Genomic DNA, 23,502 nt, shown 5'->3' with positions numbered 1-23,502 from the left:
ACAAGCATACCACACACGAGAAACTGTTTGTATAAAAAAAAAAATACGCTATTTATTTACACACAGATCCAAGCCTTGTTGTGCAAGCCTTTCATTAGAATGGAAGATCATAAGATTCTGTAGTTTTAAGTGCGATAATGGCAGGTATGCTATTCCTTCCTGGCTGGGAACTTCTTCACACAAACCATTCTGTGTGCTTAAAGCCTGCAGCTGCAATTCAGAACATATTAAAGAAATTAAAAAGGACCAGTACTTGCCAAAAGTGTGCTTTGAACTAAAGCCAAGTGGTGGTACAAGAGCTGTTTATAGAACCTCCCCACCGATGACATCATAAAAAGGGGGTACGAGCAGGTGCGCGACTATAAAACTGGAAGGCGGCAGTGGTGGGCGGGAAGAGTAGCTCAACACCCACAAATGGGGATGAGGTCAGCCTGAACCCGACCGGCCTACAAATCACTAACTAGAATATAAATAGTAGAGGGTCTGAATGATAAGTAATAAAAAGTAACAATGTGTAGACCCCACTTTGAAAGCTGGAAAGAGTCAGAAGAAAAAGGCAAATAATTCAAGAACTAAACAATTAATGAAGGCCCACTGTAAAGTTGTTCGGAATTAGCCAGTCCATAAAACACACTAAAAGTTAAGTTAAAGGAGTTGTTCATCTTCCAAACACTTTTTTTCAGTTCAGTTTTCAGATTGTTCTCCAGAGAGATAAGAAATGTATCAATTAAAGTGTACAGTTTGCCGGGTCAGCGACCCCTCCCAAGCTGCTATAGAAAGTGAAAATGGAACAGTTACATATAGAAAGTGAATGGAAGAAGTCTGGTGAACTATCTAAAACCAACTGAACTGAAAACCAGACCACACTGAGCATGTGCACAGTCTTAGTCTTGCAAAGATGTTTAACAAAGGTACTTTGAAAGCATACATTGATTAGGCTTGTGGTGCAGTAATTTCATGTTTATGTTTAGTATACAAAATACAGCACTTATTCTATTTTAGACTTCACTTCCCTTTTAAGACTTGATACCCATGTTCTAGAACATTTATTGTGTTTATTTGCATCTGCCATGAGCAACGTGTATGGGTCTTACATTTATGGAGTATTTTTAGTTGTCTGTGCCAAAAGAAATCATGCAGCTGGTTGCCAGCCCAAAATAAAGTGCTCATCTGCACACTGATGCGGCCCTCGTCTGATGGATCTCCATATCCCCAAATTATAAGATAATTGTTGGCCCTAGGACCACTGATCAGCCAAATCAGGCCCAGACCCACAAGTATGGAAACCTCACCAAACAAGCGGATCTAATGGTGTATGGCCTACTATTTTTATATTAAAGAATAACTATAATCTACCAATATAGGCCTAGTCTACATGAACCAAAAACATTGGTGGAAAGTGTTCTATTGCTTGCCTTGTAGTATTCCCAAGTACCGTATATACTCGAGTATAAGCCGAGTTTTTCAGCACCCAAAATGTGCTGAAAAAGTCTACCTCGGCTTATACTCTAGTCATCTGCAGAAAGAAAAAATGTGATATCATGTAATACCGTTGGATGGTTGATACAATTGGCTCTACTCACATTTAATTAGAAAGGTAGCATTCGTATATGTGTATGTATACTGGGGATCTCCTCTGTAGTTGTGCAGAGTATGCAGCTGTACGATCGCTCTGCAACTATCGGGTCCTGAAGTTTCTGTGCATTTAGCGTGTGGAGGCAATGGGGATCTCCTCCGTGGTTGTTCCTGATGGAAAAAACTGTGCAGAGTGAAATACAGACAAGGTCTTCAGCCGGCCCGCACTGCAGCATTACGATCGCTCTATACAGATAAATCTCGGGTGTGCAGATTTATGATCACTTTGTACAGCTGAATCCCGGGTCCTGCAGTTTCTGTGGCTCAGTATGTTCAGCGTATGAAGGCTGCTGCTCCTTCTTTACAGGGAGGGGTTTGTCTGCCTCGTGGAATTTCTTTCCCCGCATTTTCAGTCTCTGATTACTTAAATTCCATACGCTGCCGTTTGAACTTTGGGGAACCTTGTTTTAATTGGTTCCGTGAGAGCAGTTTTGTACAATCAGCTGTACAAAGCGATCATGCACACCCGAGATTTATCTGTATAGAGCGATCGTAAAGTTGCATATCCTGTAAGTACAAGGCCAGTGCGGGCCGGCTGAAGACCTCTGTATTTCACTATGCACATTTTTTTCCATAAGGAACAACCACAGAGGAGATCCCCATTGCCTCCACACGCTAAATGCACAGAAACTTCAGGACCCAATAGTTGCACAGAACGATCGTACAGCTGCATACTCTGCACAACTACGGAGGAGATCCCCAGTATACATACATATACGAACGCTACCTTTCTAATTGAATGCAAGTAGAGCCAATTGTATCAACCATCCGACTGATACCAACTGTATTACATGATAGCACATTTTTTCTTTTTGCAGATATAAAGAAGCGCAAGAGCGCACCGCCACTCTATATATTATATTTATCCCCAGGGACTAGTGATCCCATGATTTAAGTGGGTGCTGCCATACCGATTCCAAAAACACAAAGCGCGGAGTCTATCTATACACCAATACTTGAAGAAAGCATTTTAGGTCTTCAGCAGAACACGCACTTCTGCGTGAGTGTGAGTAAGAAGTGAGGGCTAAAGAGGGAGGACCAAGTCATGAGGGGGGAGATTAAAACAGTAAAACAGTAAGGGGCCCATTCACCAAGCTTGGGTGAATGAATAGAGGGAAAAAAAGCTAGAATTTCGAGTATTTTTTTGTGCTCCTCGACTATCGAATTGGCGTAAATTAAACTGAGTAGAATGATTTGAATAGATCGAGCGCAAAAACGCTGCGACTATTCGCCATTCGATAGTCGAAGTACTGGATCAAGCGCAAAAACGCTGCTACTATTCGCCCATTCGATAGTCGAAGTACTGTCTCTTTTAAAAATACTTTGACTGCCTACTTCGCCACCTAAAACCTACCGAATTGCTTTAAACGCCTATGGGAAAGTCCCATAGGCTTGTTTTCCAAGTTTTTGATCGAATAAAAAGGCATTTGATCGAATGAAAATCCTTCGAGCGAATATTCTATCGAGCGCCTATTCGCCAATTCGACTATTCGCCAGTGCGTAAATTCGCCCGAATTGCCTATTCTATTCCCCAGTCAAATTTCGAGGGATTTAACCCCTCGAAATTCGACCCTTGATGAATTTGCCCCTAAGTGTGGGCAGCACGGAGGTGTTACTGCAGCCTTCAGTGAGTAAGAGGCTATTTCTTCCCTAGCAGAGCGCACGCAGGAGCGTGTGTTCTGCTGAAGATGTCCTAAAATGCATTTCTAACCCTAGGCTTATACTCGAGTCAATAAGTTTTCCCAGTTTTTGTAGGTAAAATTGGGTACCTCGGCTTATACTTGGGTCGGCTTATACTCGAGTATATACGGTTCCAATTACAGGAACGGGGTAAAAAAACAAATCTTACCAATGCGCCGTATGATCTCTTCGCATTCCTCATTGCTGGCTGCTTGAAATGCCAAACATGTGAATGAAGTGGTGGTAGACATACAGTCCTTGTCACTGAAATTAAAAAAAATAAAACAATTACTTTTGTATTGGTAAAATCACTCTTTTTATTTGGACCTTTATGTGCGTTAAGTTCTCACGCTAGAAAGAAATTGAGCAGAGCCATAGGTCATAAACAGGAATAGTGTCTTGCAGTAAGCAACAGTAATGCTCCTATTCTACTGCGCTTACTAAAAGTAGAGGGCCCAAATGCAATGGTAAGGAATGCCCAGCCAAAAACAGTTTGAGCTTATGAATTTACTTCACAATGCTCAGTCCTTATCCGTTAAAGAAGTCTAGACCAATGAAAGGAATACAAGATGGCAGCCATACTTACGATGTACATAGAGCAAAGACTTTTTTGTTATCCAGCCTGCGCCCCACACTAGATATTTCTGGATATGGATAACGGAAGATAACCTGTTGGAACATACGGAATGTACTTTATAAACAACATAGACTTCTGCACACTGTTGTATGTGGCTATATAGCAGATTCATCTACCTTGAGGGACTCTTTGTCCTGTATTCTTACTTCGGTCTCTTTCACATCAAACAACACTTCCTAGGAACAAAAATGTAGGGTGTGCATTTACTAAACTGTCATTAAAGGAGAACTAAACCCCCTGAGGTACAACAGCCCCCCTCAACTGCCGTCCATCAGTACCTGCATAGAAACTAGTTGGGTATATATACCGAAGGGAATGAAATGTATAATCATTGCAAGGTACAAAAGCCCCTTCAACTGTAGTTGTTTTTTCAAAGGTCACTAACTTTCTGTTTTATTTTTACTTTGTATTGGTCCTGTTGAGATAGGCAATGATTTTACATTCCGTTCCCTAAGGTATGCCCATTGACTTTTTATGAAGGTTTTGCACAGTAGTTGAGGTTAAAAAAAAAAAAAAGAAACATATGCCCATCCAGTTGAAATTTCTGCACAAATAAATCTTACCTAAATTCTAGCGAATCCAGAGGAACGTAATAAAAACCCCATGCAAAGCCATCTTTCCCCAATTAGCCTCAGAGGGGGATAAACAGTTCTTTTAGTTTGAAGGGGATACCCTTGTGTCCTCTACTAGTGAATAAGACATCAGAGAGCTTGACATGTTTATATTAGGAATGCACCAATTCCAGGATTCGGTTCCGGATTTGGCCTTTTTCAGCACGTTTCAGCCAAATCCTTCTGCAAGGCCAAACCAGATCCTAATTTGCATATGCAAATTAGGGATGGGGAGGGAAATCGCATGACTTTTTGTGACAAAACAAGGAAGTAAAAATTGTTTCGCCTTCCCATCCATAATTTGCATATGAAAATTAGGATTTGGTTCGGTATTCGGACGAATCTTTCATGACAGATTCGGGGGTACGGCTGAATCCAAAATTCGGTGCATTCCTAGTTTATATATTGGCTGCTGAGGTATCCACTCTTATCCAAGCAACTTTTTGGCCCATGTATTGTACAAAAAAATGGCAGCCCAACAGATATCTGATCAGAACTGGTGGAAAATCCCAAGATTGGACAATGATGGTATTGTGATCAGGTCAGCCTGCATAATGTAATGAGAATGTAAACTGAAATAGTAGACCATGTCTGTATGGAGTATACAGGGTTCCAGTGGCACAATATTACTTTGCCTTTACTTATTTTAAAGACACTGGACATATTTTAATGTGCTTCCATATACATCTTACCTTTGGGGAGCAGTTTAACTGTCGAACCTGAGTGATTCCTACATCTAGGACTTCTTTTCCACCAAACTATTAAAAAAACAAAACAAAAGCTGCTGGTTAATCATAACTATACCTGTTCCAGAGGGACCAGTATCCTGATGGCTTAAATATTACTGTAAAAAGGAACAATCAATTAAAGTCAGAACGTGTACTCTTTGGTGTATACTTACTTTCCCGACTGCGGCTTTCCCCAAGTACTGAAGGGTGTACATGAGCCTAGATAGCAAATAAAATGAAGGAATGTCACCACAGATACAAAACGTCCCTACTGTCACTACTGGAGCACAAGCCTACCTGCCATCCTGCTGTGGCCTGTCATGCCCACTCTCTTGGTTCTTAGGATGTTGCTGAAGCTGAAAGGTAGGCACTTTTTCCTGGACGCCCTTTATGTAAGAAATGAGTGGACGGTAGAGCTGTCCATCCTTCCAACGCCACCGGATCAGTCCAAAGTAAAGTGGCTCCCCCTTTAGTCTGTTTAGCACTGTGCCGGCCTGAGGATAGGTGTACATGACATGAATAAGAACCAGGAGTAAAAACCCAGGTCATCACTCCAATTCCCAAATCTATTCCACTCCTTCCTGCAGAAAAATCCTTTCTGAGGTTCACCGAGGCAACCTTACCTGCCCATTGTATGCGTATCTCAGAGACACTCCGTTAATTTCATCTAAGATGTCTCCGCACAACACTACCTCGTCCACTTCTGCTTGGCTGCCCGGCAGCACCTCAACCACAAACACTCTGCCTTCTAGATACCTGGAGAGGGAATATAGAGTCGTGATATGTGGTGCACGCGAAAATCAATGAACAGTTGCCTTGGTGCTGGTTATATTTCAACGTTTCGGCTACTGTACTTGAGACATTTTCAGGAAAGAAGGCTCGAATACAGGAGCCAAAACGTTGAAATAAACCACAGCTTTTTGTTCGTATAAAAGACATGAAGGAGCACTCACCAAACAAAAACAGGGAGCAGTTCAAATGTCTATCAAATAAAAAAATACTGCACTCAACAGGCTTGGTTCGGTTAGAGTAACTGAATTTTATAGACAAATAAATTCCTGTGAATTTCTTTGCTTGTCTATTACTCTAACCCAGGGATCCCCAACCTTTAGAACCCGTGAGCAACATTCAGAAGTAAAAGGAGTTGGGGAGCAACACTAGCATGAAAAATGTCCATGGGTGCCAAAAAGGGGCTACTAAATGGCCAATCACAGTCCTTATGTGGATTGCCAACCTACATTGAGGCTCTGTTTGGCAGTGCACCTGATTTTTATACAACCAAAACTTGTCTCCAAGCCTGGAAAAAATAAGCTCCTGCTCTGAGGCCACTGGGAGCAACATCCAAGGGGTTGGGGAGCAACATGTTACTCATGATCGACTGGTTGGGGATCACTGCTCTAACCGAACCAAGCCTGTTGAGTGCGGTATTTTTTTTATCATACATACAATCATTCCAATTTAAAGCTTCATGACAAACACATGCTACTGAAACAGGATCATCACACAAGTAAGGGGGGCATACATGGGCCAACTTCCCTGTTATCCAACTAATTGCCCTGCGGGTTGAATATTGACTTGTTTGAACCTGGACGGTTTAAATGGAAGCAACAGGGAGCTGCGGCTCCTCTTACTTTCTGACCACATCTCTAAATATTGATAATTTGATATAGATGCACTAAGATACCATCTGCAGAGTTGCTGACAACTTTACAGCGGTTAAGGGGTGCCTAGCAATAGGAGCATTCAAAATTCATATAAAATATTAATAACATGCTAAATGAAATAAAAATACAACCCTTGCACCCTACACGCATTTGAAATGAACAGTCATTGTGCAGAATAAAGCTTTATTTTATTGCAGCAGCAGTTTGACACCCAGAGCTTAAGTAAATAAAGCCCTAAGGGAGCTGCCTGGGTTGCTGAGAAATGTGTTAGCTTAGCAGAAGAGGTAGAACCAGTTATAAAGATCACCACACCCTTTTCTACTGGCACAGAGTCAGCATATGTGCAGCCTTTTGGCTTTTACCATGCCCTTCTGCTACAAGTTAAGTAGTCAAAGTTCTTGCATGCTTGCCAGCTTCGGCATCTCTGATGGAAAATCACTAACAGAGAATGGGCTAGGAAGCAGGGAAACAACAGGCTGCTGCTAAGAAGCAAATGGGGGCAAAATCTCTCTTTCCCCTTGGAAGCACAATTGTTACGGCAGCATTCAAACACACACGTCTTGCCAGTGACATCATCCAGACAGGGGTGTTGGTTTCAAGGGACATTACGCAGGCATTTACCAGGCTACTGATGACATAATGCAAACCATGTTTTTGGTGATGATGTTGGTTACTAAGTAACGTTCATATTGCCGAGACAAGTAGCAAGCAATCCATGAAGTTGTATAGACAGTTTGGTAAATTCTAATTATGTCATCAGTTCAACAAACAAATAGCTCGCAAGTGATGATGTCACACACAAGTTTTTATGATACCAACATGATCAAAAAATGTTTAAACAAGTCTAAAAATAAATACGAATGCAAATGCTCAGACAGATTTTACATTCATTTCTGGGGGTTTTACATCTTAAAAGGGGTGGTTCACCTTTAAAGGGGTTGTTCCCCTTTGAGTTAAGTATAATGTAGAAAGTAGGGATGCACCAAATCCACTTTTTTTTTTTTGGATTTGGCCGAATCCTTGGCGAAGGATTCGGCCAAATACCGAACTGAATCTGAACCCTAATTTGCATATGTAAATTAGGGGTGGGAAGGGGAAAACATTTTTTACTTCCCTGTTTTGTGACAAAAAGTCACGCGTTTCCCCTCCCCGCCACTAATTTGCATATGTAAATTAGGATTCTGATTTGGTTCAGCCGGGCAGAAGGATTCAGCTGAATCCGAATCCTGCTGAAAAAGGCCGAATCCCGAACCGAATCCTGGATTCGGTGCATCCCTAGTAGAAAGTGATAATTATGAGATAATTTGCAATTGGTTTTTGTTTTTTTATTAATTATGGTTTTGAGTTGTTTAGCTTTTTATTCAGCAGCTCTTCAATTTGCATTATAAACAATTTGGTAGCTAGGGTCCAAATTACCCTAGTAACCATGCACTGATTTGATTAAGAGGCTGGCATATGAATAGGAGAGGCCCTTACTAGAAAGAAGAGAAATACAAAATAGCAATAACAATGAATTTGTAGCCTTACAGAGCATTTGTTTTTTAGAATTGGCCATTCAATGACATAATAAAAGTTTACTTAAAGGTGAACCACCCCTTCAAGTCAACTTTTTGTATGTTATAGAATGGTCAATTCTAAGCAACTTTTCAATTGGCCTTCATTGTTTATTTTTTATAGTTTTTGAATTATTTGCATTTTTCCTCTGACTACATATAGTATATAAAGCTACATATGTATTGTTATTGCTACTTTTTATTACTTATCTTTCTATTCAGGCCGCTCCTATTCATACCCCAGTCTCTTATTCAGAGTAATGCAAGGTTGTTAGGAAAATTTGGACCCTAACAACCAGATTGCTGAAATTGCAGAGCCACTGAATAAAAAGCTAAATAACTCAAAAACCACATAATAAAAAATAAAAACCAACTGCAAATTATCCCAGAATTTTACTCTCTACATCATACTTAAAGTTAACTCAAAGATGAACAACCCTTTTAAAAGGGCAGTATACCACTTAATTCAGCATTAGTGCAATGAATAGAGCTTGTTCTAAATATAATTTTCCTAAAACATATCTGTTTTTTTATTATTTCTTGCGCTAAACGAGGAAATTGAAGCAACTCCATGTTTGGTCCTTTGTGAAGGAGATAATTAGATCCCTAGTATACAATCCACTCCCTTCACCCCGAAAGTTTATTATGCAAGGGGATTATATGAGAACTTGAAATCTAATTATCTACCTCTCAAGGACTAAATGTTGAATACCTTCAACTTCCCTGTTTAGCTCAAGAAATAACACAACATATACATAGATTTCTTTTTGTAAATAAATAGGAAACATGTATATTCAGCACAAGCCCTATTCATTGCACTCAGGTTGAACAAGGGAGCGCTTTCCTGGAAATTCCAATATCATACACACGGGGGGGGGGGGGTAGCTGGTGATATAATATGGTTTACTAACTTATGAATATAGCATCAGTTTTTAAGAGAAGCAAAATGTTGGTGATTTAACCAGTATTCTAAAAACGTTGTTACATAAAGACCAATAGCTAGCTAGTAATGGCATCCCCCACGCAAATAACTACATTCTGAAATGAATAATGTTTTTCTGATATTAAAGATATAAAATAAAAATGACACAGCTTCTGGGCAATGATGATGTCATCAGGTCCATGGCTAGTTTGACATTTGTCAGTAAATTAAATAATTATGTTCAGCCATGCAATTAGCTAATAATGATATGCTTTCATTCATGCTGACATTACGCGAGTCAGAAGTGGGCTAGTGATGTCATCAAGACAAGCCGATAGCTTCTGATGAATTCACTGGTTTCTAGGTAACCAGGCCGTCGAAATTAAATGCCAGTGTAAAACAAAAAACTGATGATATCATAGGAGCGCAACTTCTGAATAGAGCTCACCAGTGTCGTAAACACAGATTATTGGCCATTAGCAGAATACATTTTTTGGTTCCTTACCTGAGCACCATTCCAAGCTCCCGGCATGGGACAGTCTGATACGATGAACACACCTTAAAAGTAACAATAAAATACAAGACGTTGCATTCTCTATCAGCGGCACATAGCTTCCCCATCAATTTTAAGTAAAAAGCATCACTGTACTGTTGTGTGCATAACCCATATTAAACTTGTTCATTTTGGGGCTGAATAATAAGAATATTAATTACCGGCAACAACCAGCTTTCGTCTAGGAAACTTGAGTTCTGAAAAACCAAAAAGGAAAAATTTGTTACTCGGATATAGCATAATTTATAATGGGTATAGCTCATTGCCTGCAAAGAAATGTATTATCTGTATACTTGTGTTTATACATATGGGCAAGAGCGGACATATTGTTTCCATTATACAGTACAATACAGGACTAAGGTTATTGTAAGCACATTCCTCCTTCATTTATGTGTATAGGAGGGAACTGTACACCCTTAAAGGGGTTGTTCACCTTTAAATTTACTTTCAATATAATGTAGATAGTAATATTCTGAAATAGTTTGCAATTTCAGCAATCTGGTTGGTCCAAATTACCCTAGCAACCATATATTCTGAAATAGTTTGCAATTTCAGCAATCTGGTTGGTCCAAATTACCCTAGCAACCATATATTGATTTGAATAAGATATTGGGATATGAATAGGAGAGGCCTGGATAAAAAGAGGAGTAATATAAAGTAGCACTAAATACATTTGTAGCCTTACAGAACATGTGTTTTTAGATGGGGTCAGTGACCCTCATTTGAAAGCTAGAAAGAGTCAGGAGAAGAAGGCTAATAATTCAAAAACTACAAAAAAGAAAAAAGCAACACCAATTGAAAAATTGCTTAGAATTAATAATTCTATATCATACTAAAAGTTAACTTTAGGCAAACCACAGTATGTGACTATAGATTATTGTTAACAGTTACTAGTATTTATACATATGAATCAGAACTTCTAAACTGCATTAGATAAGCCTATAGTCGTCTATGTATCATCTATGCCCACTTAGTAAACTGTTTTATAAGATGACTGAAGTCAATATCAAGGGCAATTCCCAAGCATGCATGGTAGTACAAGCATACCTGGAGATCCAAGGCAAAATGACTCTGTGATACTACCAGCAGCAGAGATACGAATGGCTCTGTCGAGAGAAAACACAAATGTTACAGCCACATACCAAGAGGAGAAGGGACAGTACTTCTAGAAACAGCTAGGGGCCAAGAACAAAAGACTAAGAACTAGAAGTCTACCTTAAAATTGACATTATTATATATTGTGAAAACTAACCTAACAAACTGCCTCTCTCATATCAGGTGCTCTGTGCTACTGAAATGCAGATGTTCCTTACACAAAGTTATGTGTGCATGTATTAAACCAAAGTGCTTATGGTTATCATACAATGTGCTATACAAGGTGCATGGCCACCTTTGCATTATTCGGGCCAACCTCCTGAACACCAAACAATTAGAGTAGCAGCAAGTGAACAGGGTTATCAGGTAGAACAACTGTATAACTGACCATACATGCCCAGATGGTGAGGCTGTCAGGTGGAAATCAGACAAACTGTCCCACCAAATCTAGGAATTTATGGCCTGATTTAAAATGAAAATTTAATATAAGCATCATCATACTGAAATTAAAAAAACATTCTAAATATAATAAATTAAATTATTGCTCAATCAAAGTAGTCCAGGAGATGTTTAATACAATTGGTCATAACAGCATGCTACTGCTTTTAAACTATATAACCATTAACCATAAAATCAGTGGTTATAAGAAGAAAAATAATCAAATCAAATACTCTCTAAACAAAAAGGCCTTCCAAAAGGTTTTATCAGAGATATTGGAAACCTTATAGAGATAAAGAGCACCTGTTGGGCAAAAATATTATCCCCAACCAAAGGTGCAGGCTAATAGAGCCCACACTCCGGTTGGGGGTAAAAGTAGTTTAAAAAAAAATGACCCCCACCAGCGCTAGGCCACCCACCCCGGTACAAGCGGCCATGTTGTGGCACACGCATAATGAACGAATGCTGCAAATTGCTCTTTATGTGAATGCGCGTGACATCAGAAGCCCATTATGCACATGCGTTATTTACTACATGCTCGCAACGGGAGCTCCCTTTCCGTGCAAGTGACCTAGCACTGGTGGGGGGGGGCATTTTTAAAAAAACCCAACCAGAATGTGGGCTCTATTGTGGCCACACCTTTGGTTGTTAATATTTTTGCCCAACAGGTGCTTTAAGTCACTATGGGGTATATTTATCAATGAGTGAAGTTAGAGATCACCACAGTCGCCTAGAGTGAAATACTGTCTCCCTCCATTAATTTCTATGGGATTTTTTAAAGGCATATGTATCAAAGGGTGAAAGTGAAAGTTCACAGTTTGATAAATACACCTTTAAAAATTCCATAGAAATGAATGGAGAGAAGCGGTGTTTCACGCTAGCGGACTGTGGCGATCTGCAACTTCACTCTGATAAATATACCCCTATGTTTGCATAGCATAATCCCATTTACAGGGTTATCGGTTGGTCACCACTTATGGTCCTTAGTATGTACCAATCCGTAGATTGGAAACAGTCTTGAATTCTGGCTTTTACTGTCTGTGGTACAATTTCAATAAAAGTTTCCCATTTCTAAAAAAATGTTTGGACTATTGCGTCTTTATTTAAGGATATAGAATCTTTTTGCTCCCCTTGTCATTTATGGGTGGATACCTGGGGTTATACCCCAGAGTTCCCATGCTGATGATAATGAGATAAAAACGTCAAAAATGCCGATCTCCCCCGGATGAAAAATGTCGGGACTCTCCATACAGTGTCCGAAAATCGTACGAATCCTCGATTCGTACGATAGGATCTTTGTGTCTATGGGCAGCTTTACAGAAAATCAGGTTAAGAAAAGGAAAGAGGGAAAGGAATTTACGAAAGAGCTAATTTTAAGAAAAGTGAAGACTTAATAATTAAGAAGCATATATATCAAAATGCCCCCACCAGCCCACTAAGTATTGACTTTCTATGGGACCTTATAGCATTTGCCAGAACCCACAGATTAACAGTCCGGGCCTGCCCCCCATTACAAAACTGCTGCATAACTGGTGGTGTGAACTTATCAATCACATTCTCTGTTCTTTAAGCTCTCCTACTCATCTTCAGCCAGCCATTCAAACCTTTTCCAGTTACTAAGATCAATGAACCTAGCAACTAGCAAAATGTGAAATAAAATAACATAACTATCAATATCACACTAAAACGTCATTTTAGTGAAAATGTCCATCAGTTACAGTCAAATTTACGAATTGCCATTACCTAAATATTCCTCGTTTCCCAGAACAGAAATAAGCGGATCATACCACTGCAATAAAAAGAAAAAGAAGTTAGTATGTTTTCTTTTTTACAAGCATAAAACTATCCTCGCCATCTGACTCTCCCAACCTATCAACTGTGAGAGGATTTGTAAAATTCTACAGCATACACAACACCAGCAAAGTACCTACCTCCAGCAGTCTTTGGGTGTGCAAGAGGTGTTGGACCGATGCTGCTAAATATTTCCTGTTAAGAGCTAAACGCAGAAAGTATCGTCCTCGGCCTTGCGCGGTCAACAATTTGGGACAAGCCCCTGTCTTCTCTATCATGACAGACAGATGTGAGAGTCTGTAGATGAAAATGGGGCACGTTATAATTCATGGGATTTTAAAGAACATCATATTAATATTGACTTGTCCAATCGCTGAATAAGCAAAGTAAGATCATAAATTCACAGGTTGGATAGTCAGTTCCATTCATAGAATGCATGGTGAGGGGAACAATTTTTATCTCAGTATTAAATAATTAACTATGTATGCCTAAATACAAGGTGCGTTTCATGATCACAACCCACAACCCTAGGAAATTCAATGCAATACTGATACATCACTATGCTATTTAGTAAATTCAGCTCTGTGCTGTGTTTTACATCCCTCTCCTTAAAAGAGACCGGTCACCCAGACATAAAAAACGCTGTATAATAAAAGTCCTTTTAAAATTAAACATGATAAATTATTTTTTTTATTAAAACATCCATACCAGTTATAAACTGGTTTAAAACTTTTTAGTTGTCCATCAAATATTGCCTTCAGGGCAGGCAATTACTTCCCCTTTCCATTCTGTACTTCTTAGATGTCACTGCACCCCTTACATCCCCCCTCTGACTTCATCGTCTTACTGTGTAGCCAGTGCATTGGGCATGGCTATCAAGTGCCCCATCTTGGCTCCTAAACATGATCTAAAGCAGTTCTGTCCAACTTCTGTGGTACCGAGGGCCGGAATTTTTCTGCCCTTCATGGTGGAGGGCCAATGTTGACCCTGTTTTTAAACCACACCCACTTTAAACGACACCCACTATAAACCACACCCATGCAACCACAAGACCATGTACACATTAATTGTGGTAGCACACCAAAAGACCAAATGGTTGGTACTGACTGCAAGGATAACATGTATTACTCATATGTGAAAAAAGTTAAGTCATATTAAAGGAACAGTTCAGTATAAAAATAGAAAGTGAGTAAATAGATAGGCTGTACAAAATTAAAGTTTCTAATATAGTTCATTAGCCAAAAATGTAATGTATAAAGGCTGGAGTGACTGGATGTCTAACATAATAACCAGAAGACTACTTTCTGCTTTGCAGCTCTCTTGGTTTTTATATTAGATTATATATATTAGATATGTTCGTTGATTCTTATTTCTACATTGAACTGTTCCTTTAAGACCTACCCTTAAATCCATATGCCTCATCCCCCCCTGTGGATAACACAGCACCTGATCTAAAGCTTGCCTTAACAACAGTGTCCACAAAATGGCTGCTGCCTGCTTGATACGATTGTGATTTCCCAGACTAAAAGAAATAAGGATGAAATCATTTATATAGTATAAGTGAAGTTTATTTTGCGAACAAAATCATAAAATAGGATTTGGAATTATTTCTTAGGGTGACAGGTCCCATTTAAAGCAAAGTTCATTGGTTTCCAGAGCACTTGGCTATGCTATGTATTCACTCCTCATAGCTGGGGAACCAGGATCTAAAGAACAAGTACACCAGCCTAACAGATCCTTGCTGACACACTCATAACTTGCAGGTAGAATGCACAGCTCAGCCACGGGAATAGGAAGAGTGCCAGGAAAGCCTTGACTATGAAAGAAGTCACTTTATTTATATAGCGCCAACACCTTCTCAGTCAGTGCTTTACAGAGATTGCTCAAAACTGACATTCCCTCAGTCCCTGCCCAGGTGAAGCTTACTTCCTGTGCTCCCCTGTCACATTTATACAACCCACTCCTGAATATCTTTGGATATGATTCCTTTACTCAACAGGAGCAAGTGCACATACTGGAATTGCATCTGTCACTCACTGCACCTTTTAATAGGCACTACAAGAGCTTACAGCATCCAACATATTGGCCCATTGGCCTATAGGCAGATGCTAAGCTTTCTCGTTTAGGAGTCGTGACAGAAAAACAAGAACAGGAACACAACACAAGGCAATGGGAATGTGCCTCAAGACACAACAGAAATGTATTGAATCCTCACTAATACCGTGTCAAGCATGGGTTCAGTCAAACTAATGGACTTACCCTCAAATCCTGCAGATGTGCCTGGAGGGAATGGCTGAACTGGATATACTTTTCTGAATTCTCTGCTTGACTCAAATCTGATTCAGTGCTCAGCTAGGTGCTTCCCATACCCATGCAGTTGTACTGTCTATAGGGCTATATAACCACATTTAAAGGCAATACTGTATTAAATGGGGGTAACTGTTGCAAATAAAGGTTGTAAGTATCATTTTTTATTGGACATTATCTCAATTATCTCAAAATGATGACCATAACACAAGAAATCTTAATATACTTTCACTGACCATTCCCTGCTTTTGTAGTTGTACATTTCTGTGCCACGATCGGGACACTGTGTAAACGGCACTACAGTTCAAAACAAGCTAAATATATCCATTACTAGTTGTTTTCGTCTCTTATATTGTGCCTGCCCCCACACACACCTTCTCCCTTACCTTCCACAGGAATCATGCTGAGGCAACTCCTCTATCCAGTCCCAGTAATCCCTTTTCTTTAAGCCTAGAACTCCACCTAAAGAACAGAAGAGATTAAATATGTTATGTTTAGTTTGTTTGTATTACAAAGCAAAACAGAGAAACGGAGATCTAAATTGTCAGGTCAGTAAATCTGGGTTTTACAGTAGGCAGAAACCACTACAGTAACTGAAGTGGGAAGTTGTTTTATTTGTGATCTAAAACATGTTAGGTCCCTGAATCACACAATATAATTTTTTGGTAATTTACATTTTTTTTCTTGCACCTACTAACAGTTTGCTTCTGACAAAAGAATGGCACAATGGGTATAGATCAAAAATTATTTTAGAAGTTCACTCTCCCTCTAAGGGCAGAGAAAGGCAATGATTCGGGACTTTTAATCGCTGGCGGGATGGCACCCGGAGCATTTCGATTTCCAAAGTCATCCGAAGTTGCCTCACCGGATTTGCTTCGAGCGACTTCGGAAAACGAAGCACTCCGAGTGCCATCCCGCAGGTGATTTAGATTCTGGCCGGAGGGAAGGCTTTTCGTGGAGATTAGTCACCTGAAGAAGAGGTGATTTGTCATTTGGCGACTAAGTCTCCCCGAATCTTAGCATGTGCCCTTACCCTTACAGTGTGTGTAATACTCAGAGTTCCCTGCATGACCCAACCTGCAGCCTTGTGCATTATATGGTCAAAGAACTCCTCCATGACTTTCAATTTCCTTATAATTTACAGTAGGGGCACATTATCTTTAATAATACATGAGTGATAAGCAGAGTTACCTGTATAACTCAGCCTGCAGCCTTGTGAATTTATATGGTTACAAAACCCCTCAGGGACTTCTAATATCCTTGTAATTTACAGTAGGGGGGTACATTATCCCTAATAATATATGAGTGATACTGAGTATCAGAGTTCCCTGTATAACTCAGCCTGCAGCCTTGTATCTTTATATGGTTACAGAACCCTAATTATAATATTTATTATAATACTCAAGTTTTAGTGAGTCACGTGACACAAATTACATCACTACTCACCATTTATAAGGATATAATTTACAAGATATTCATGGCTTTTGTTTAATATATAGTGAATAAAGTACCCCCTCTTGTAAAATATAAGGATATTATTAGTTACCGAGGAGTTTCATGACCATATAAAAACACGAGGCCGAAGGCCGAGTGTTTTTATACAGGTCATGGAACTCCGAGGTAACTTCTAATATCCTCATATTTTACAACTGGGGGTACTTTATTTATTATAATACACAAATTTTAGTGAGTCATGTGACAGAAATGACATCACTACTCACCGTTTATAACTGATGACATCACTACTCACCGTTTATAAGGATATAATTTACAGGATATGCATGGCTTTTGTGTATTATATATATATATATATATATATATATATATATATATATATATATATATATATATATATATATATATATATATATATATATATATATATATATATATAGTCATATTATTAAACGGCACTCACCGTCGATTAATCAGTTCCCGGGTGCTTCTTCAAAGGAAAGTATATAGAATATTTAAGAGCACTCACGGTTATTGTGAAAAAAGGCTTTTATTGGAGTATTACAGTCTACCCCACATCAACGCGTTTCGGTTCTCTCTGAACCGTCGTCAGGATAGTGGACCACCAATACCATTTGTTTTGTAATTACTAGATTTGGCATTGTCATTAAATTATTTCAGATTTGATTCAAAGTTTTTCCTACAAATATCTGGGACAGCGATGGGTGCGGCCATGGCACCATCATATGCCAACCTGTTTATGCTGATTACAAACAACATTTCTTAATGCCCCACTAAAGTCAAAACATTTTCTCTTTCTCTGCAGATATATCGATGATATGATCATCATTTTTTGAGGTAACAGAAAAAATCTTTACCCATCTTGCAATTTTGCAGAGTGTTGAGGAACAACTCTGTCAGTCATATGGCTGAGCAACAACTAGATGATATGTGGGTTTGATTTAAAGACAGAGGTTACCCTGACAAGGTTCTACATGATGCCTTGACAATTGCTAGAAGACGGTGTGATAAGTGGTTAACCTCCCCCGCTTAAGGAGCCTAGAATTACCTTTACTACCAAATACACTGGGGGCACCAGTAAACTAAGCAAAAATCTAAAAGATTACTGGAAAATCATTGAGGCCGACTCTGATCTAAAGCGGGTTATTCCTGCACCTCCAATGGTGTGCTAAGACGAGGTACAAATTTGTGTGACCTTCTTGTTAAAAGTAATCCAGTTAATTGCTATTTAAAGAAATCTCAAGGATGGCTGGTGGGAGAAAAACTGGGATGCTTTCGTTGTCCCAACTGCACATCGTGCAGATATACGACACCCGGTGATTCTTTTTTTTCACCCACATACAGGTAAATGTTTTGCGATAAGGAAACATTTTACCTGTACTACCCCCTATGTGGTATACCTAGTAACTTGCTCGTGTGGTCTATCCTATGTCGGTAAAACAGACCAGACATTACACTTACGAATGGATGGCCACTGGTCCACAATTACCGCTTTTAGAGATGGGAATACTAACAAACCTGTTGCTAAACACTACCTGGAGAAGGGACACAGGCTGCCTATCTTCCGATACATAGCGATTGATCACATTCCACCCCCCAGGCGTGGGAGTGATAGGTCCAAAATGCTTCTACAGAGAGAGGCATTCTGGATCAAGAAATTAAACACGCTAGCACCTCATGGTTTAAATGAATACTGTTCCCTTCTATGTTTTCTGAATCAACGCTAAATGTTGCCAGTGCTACATAATATATACATAATAGTGCTACTTCTGTTTGGCAACAATGTAATGATTTATGTCCCAGTGGAACTGTTTTTATGTAATGTTTCCTGCTTGTATCATACACTTGTGATAATTCTACTCAATACATTCTTTTGACGCAAGGTTTACCTTCCTGTCACATTGTTGGTGGGATTGTGCACGATTGGGTGAGTGTCATGCCTTTTATCTATTTATATCCGATGTTTTTACGGAGAACTAGGTCTTGATAAAGGTCTTCGACGGAGACCTTAACGTTGGCCTGTAGTGATGGGCGAATTTATTCGCCAGGCGCGAATTCGAGGCGAATTTGCGTGATTCGCCGTCAGCGAATAAATTCGCCCGAAAAAATTCGCTCGCGTCAAAAAAAAAAAATTCAAAAATTTTGCTGCGCCGAAAAAAAACGGACGCCGGCATCAAAAACGGGCGCCGGTGACGTTTCGCGAATTTTCCGGCAAAGCGAAACAGTGCAAATTCGCCCATCACTATTGGCCTGTCCTTCCTTTTAAATGGGTAAATAAAATGTATATTTTTTTAATCTTTTCAAAATCAACCGGTGTGCTCCTACTTTTTCTAAGATATACGAATGAGCAAACCAAGGAAGCACATGGTCATTTAAAATGGTGAACGGAGTGCGGGAGGCTTTCGTAATGCCTTTTGGAATGCTTTTGGAGGTACCTGCACTCTTACTCGTTAATCCACTCGTGGGTGCTCGGTCAACTCAATTATTTATTATAACATCACTCGTGTGTATATATATATATATATATATATATATATATATATATATATATATATATATATATATATATATATATATAGACAAATGCAAGAGGTCCTCTGCACTCAACCCATTATCAATATATTTAAGACATTGAGACATTTTGTGTATATAGCTATTTAAACAAAACAGGGATTGTTTGTCCATATATTGCAATATATTTAAACTGGCCAACTACGTCAAAGTCATCCCATATCTGGCCAGTCCTACTCTCAAACTGCATCTGATTCATTAAGAATTCTATTGCTTCATGCAATATTGATAATGGGTTGAGTGCAGAGGACTCTTGTATTTGTCTATATGTATTTTGTGGTCACGGCCTCATTGCCCCCCGCCTAATGGTTTTAAAAATTAGTGGTGAGCACAACTTTTACATTTTTTAACTAGGGATGCACCGAATCCAGGATTCGGTTCGGGATTCAGCCTTTTTAAGCAGGATTCGGATTTGGCCGAATCCTTCTGCCCAGCTGAACAGAATCCTAATTTGCATATGCAAATTAGGGACGGGGAGGGAAATTGCGTGACTTTTTGTCACAAAACAAGGAAGTAAAAAATGCTTCCCCCCCTTCCCACCCCTAATTTGCATATGCAAACTAAGGTTCGGATTCAGTTCGGTATTCGGCTGAATCTTTTGTGAAGGATTCTGGGGTTCGGCCAAATCCAAAATAGTGGATTTGATGCATCCCTATTTTTAACTACCGTATGCTCTTTCTCAAGGAAAGAATACATATATATCTAGTTCTAAGGAGTGGCTAGATGCTTAACTAAAGGACAAATGAAATTCATTCATAGGTTTTCCAGGGCAGGTGCACAGAGGCAAAGCCACCATTACTGAGGTATGGGTGGGGAAATTAAGTCAGTAGCTCCAAAATATACAAGTGTGCTTCACAGGTAGTGAATGGAGTAATAGCAATCTGTGCATGACAAAGTATTGTAGACCTGTAAATAAAAAGTGGGTGTCTATAAAGTGTGTGTGTCTGTGAATGTGGTAGGTTAAGGCTATAATCACTCACTCTTCAGTCCTTTGCGCAGTATCATTTCCAAGATGTCACACAGAGGGGTCACATGGGGACTGTCGTCAGTGATTGGCTGGGAGCCGGCTCCATGCAGACTCAGGACGCAAGCTAGAACAGAAGGCAGTTATCATAAATAACAATGCATCCACTTCCTTTCTAGGAAATAATAGGAGCAGCACTGAAAGGCAGAGCACACAGCAGAACTAGGGACTGCTCTACAAGTGAACACTGCAATATTATCCTCAGCTCTACTGGTTCCAACATCAGCCAGCGTTGCAGGTCTGGACTGAGAATCAAAATAGGCCCTGCCATTTCAGGTACACAGATGCCCAAACAGCGCCCCACCAGCCCTCTAAGGTGTGACTTTCTATGGCACTTCACAGCAGCCCATCTGACATTTGCCAGAATCCCCAGATTGCCAGTCCGGGCCTGCAGCTTTGTTATATATCCAGTACTGCAATGCATAGGGTATGCCCTCCATGGCAGCCACCTTGTTAGGTTGCACTTTCTGGGCTACATGGTGGTCCACGCATCATTATGACTTGTTCACTAATTAGCAGATTTTTATTTAAATTAAAAGAATTGGTTAATGTTAATATTTAAAACATAAGTGCAACTTTACAGTGGTGTCTCCCAAAATCCTGCAGCGAGTTAGCTTTCAGCAACCTATTAATGAAAGCATATTCAGGGGTGTAACCATAGGGACAGCAGACACGGTAAATACTATAGGGGGGAAGGCAAGCTATAGGGCCCAGTAGGACCTTGACCAATAAGTCATTTAACTGTGTAAATGTAAAACATTCAGTAAAACAGCCAATGAACAGGCACAGAGATATCATACAAATACTGTGCACTGACTGAGGAATAGGAACAATGTATACTGACTGAGGCACATGTATACTGTGTATGGACTAACTGACTCTAGCTGGTACTGCCTAGGAACTTATCAATTTCATCTCTAGATGGTACCACTACCAAAAGGTAGATTGGTAGCTGGTGATCAGTAGATCTTAATATTGCATAAGAAATAGATGTTTAAATATAACAATGCACATTTTCTCATAAATCAATATTTAAGTAATATTTTCCATGGAACAGAATGTTATTAATGTTTTTATGGACGTAGATCATAATGGAACAACATCACTAAAAGTAGACCTCACATTAGCAAAGTATGGGCACTCCTGCACTAGGGGTATATGCCAGTCCCCTCTCTAGCTGATACCTTCTGGGATATATACCTGTACCCTTATTAGCTAATACTGTCAATAGTATTTACCAGTCATCTCTCTAGCTGGTACCCTTTGGGGTGTATACTAGGGAATATATATGTATATCTGCCCCCTTATAGCTGCCTGGTGCCCTCTGGGGTATATACCTGTCCCCTTATTAGCTAATACTGTTAGGGGTATTTACTAGGGATGTAGCGAACTGCCGATTTGGTGTTCGCGAACGCCGTTCGCGAACACCGGCAAAAAATGCGAACGTTCGCGAACAGTTCGCGAACTTCGAACACCCGCTATAATCGTTCGAATCGAACGATCGAAGGATTTTAATCGTTCGATCGAACGATCGAAGCATTCGATCGAATGCTTTTCATTCATTCGAATGCTTACAATCGTTCGAACGAATGGAAATCGTTCGATTTTTAGCGGTCGAAAGGAATTCGAATTGTCGAATGGTCGAACGATTTGTATTCGAATCGAACGCGAACTCAAAATGCGAACGTCGCGCGACGTTCGCGAACATTCGGCGGACGCGAACGGTCGAAGTTCGCGCGAACAAGTTCGCCGGCGAACAGTTCGCTACATCCCTAGTATTTACCAGTCACCTCTCTAGCTGGTTTTCTATGGGGTGTATCCTAAGGAATATATATGTATATCTTCCCCCTAATAGTTGAAACACTCTAGGGTATATACCTGTCCCTTTTATAGCTGGTATCCTATGGGGAATATATATCTGCCCCCTAATAGCTAGTACCCTCTGGGATATATACCTGTTCACTTATACCTGTTACACTCTGGGGTATATTTATATATCCCCTTTTAGCTGGTAGCCTCCCGGTTATATATACCAGTCCTCGTATAGCAGATTCTCTTTCGGGTATATCTATCAGTCCCCTTATAGCTGGTTCAATCTAGGGTATATACCTGTCCCATTTATAGCTGGTACCCTCTGGTCTCAGTATATAATGATCCCCTTTGTAGCTAGTACCCTCTGGGTTATATACCAGTCTACTTATAACTGGTACACTCTGGCTGTATATATACCTGTCCCCTTATAGCTGGTAACCTCTGGGGAATATATGTTTCCTTATAACTAGTACCCTATGGGGTATATACCTGTCCACTTACAGCTGGTACATTCTGGGGTATCTTTATCTGTCTCCTTATATCTGATAACCTCTGGGGTATGTACCTGCCCCCTTTATAGCTTGTAACCACTTGGGTATGTACTGGTTCCTTCTTTAGTTGCTAAATGTTGGGGTAGGTATATATGTGTCTCCTTCTCGTGGTGTATACACCAGTACTAATGGTCTCTCTACTCTCTGTCCTTAGCAGATACTTTGTGGGGCTTATTGCAGTATCCACTAGCAGTTATTCTGGGGTTCCCTATATAGCAGCCTATTTGAAAGGCCCGCTCCGACCACTAAGCCTCCACTCCAACTGACACCCATTCGTTTGGCCCCAGTCTCACCTTTCAGGGTCCCCAGCAGAGGCTCCTTCCCTGACATGCTGTCTCTTTAAGTTCCGAAAGCAACTGGGATGCACCACCTGACGCGCTGGGGTAAGCAGGATCTCTGGGCGTGGAAAGTCGGTACCAGATGAGCGGACTCGGCAGAGCAATGAACCGATGAC

General features: G+C 40.0%; 1 protein-coding gene across 1 annotated transcript; it reads right to left on the bottom strand.

Annotated features, from left to right (window-relative positions):
* Positions 1–24: 24 nt before the first annotated feature.
* Positions 25–23,481, bottom strand: LOC108701120. Its single transcript, XM_018235335.2, has 16 exons — positions 23,342–23,481; positions 20,642–20,752; positions 16,001–16,076; positions 13,448–13,604; positions 13,260–13,305; positions 11,031–11,089; positions 10,145–10,180; positions 9,936–9,988; positions 5,915–6,047; positions 5,589–5,785; positions 5,465–5,510; positions 5,256–5,321; positions 4,069–4,128; positions 3,902–3,984; positions 3,485–3,579; positions 25–210 (listed from the first exon to the last, which is right to left on the bottom strand). Exons 1-16 carry the CDS (start codon positions 23,376–23,378, stop codon positions 176–178), a joined length of 1,290 nt encoding a protein of 429 aa, XP_018090824.1. The 5' UTR covers positions 23,379–23,481; the 3' UTR covers positions 25–175.
* Between the last annotated feature and the right edge of the window lie 21 nt (positions 23,482–23,502).

This window comes from Xenopus laevis, chromosome 9_10L (genome assembly GCF_017654675.1).
Source record: "Xenopus laevis strain J_2021 chromosome 9_10L, Xenopus_laevis_v10.1, whole genome shotgun sequence".
Taxonomy (NCBI): domain Eukaryota; kingdom Metazoa; phylum Chordata; class Amphibia; order Anura; family Pipidae; genus Xenopus; species Xenopus laevis.
This window is presented reverse-complemented; position numbering and strand designations above follow the sequence as displayed.

Bases quoted from the DNA above. Each gene is read 5' to 3' on its own strand.
- LOC108701120 (XM_018235335.2), bottom strand. From the start codon at position 23,378: ATGTCAGGGAAGGAGCCTCTGCTGGGGACCCTGAAAG. The intron at 13,605-16,000 runs GTAAGGGAGAAG...TTTCATCTACAG, and splicing joins CAGCATGATTCCTGTGGAAG to ACTCTCACATCTGTCTGTCA. The intron at 5,322-5,464 runs GTAAGTATACAC...TTTTTTTAATAG, and splicing joins GGAAAGCCGCAGTCGGGAAA to TTTGGTGGAAAAGAAGTCCT.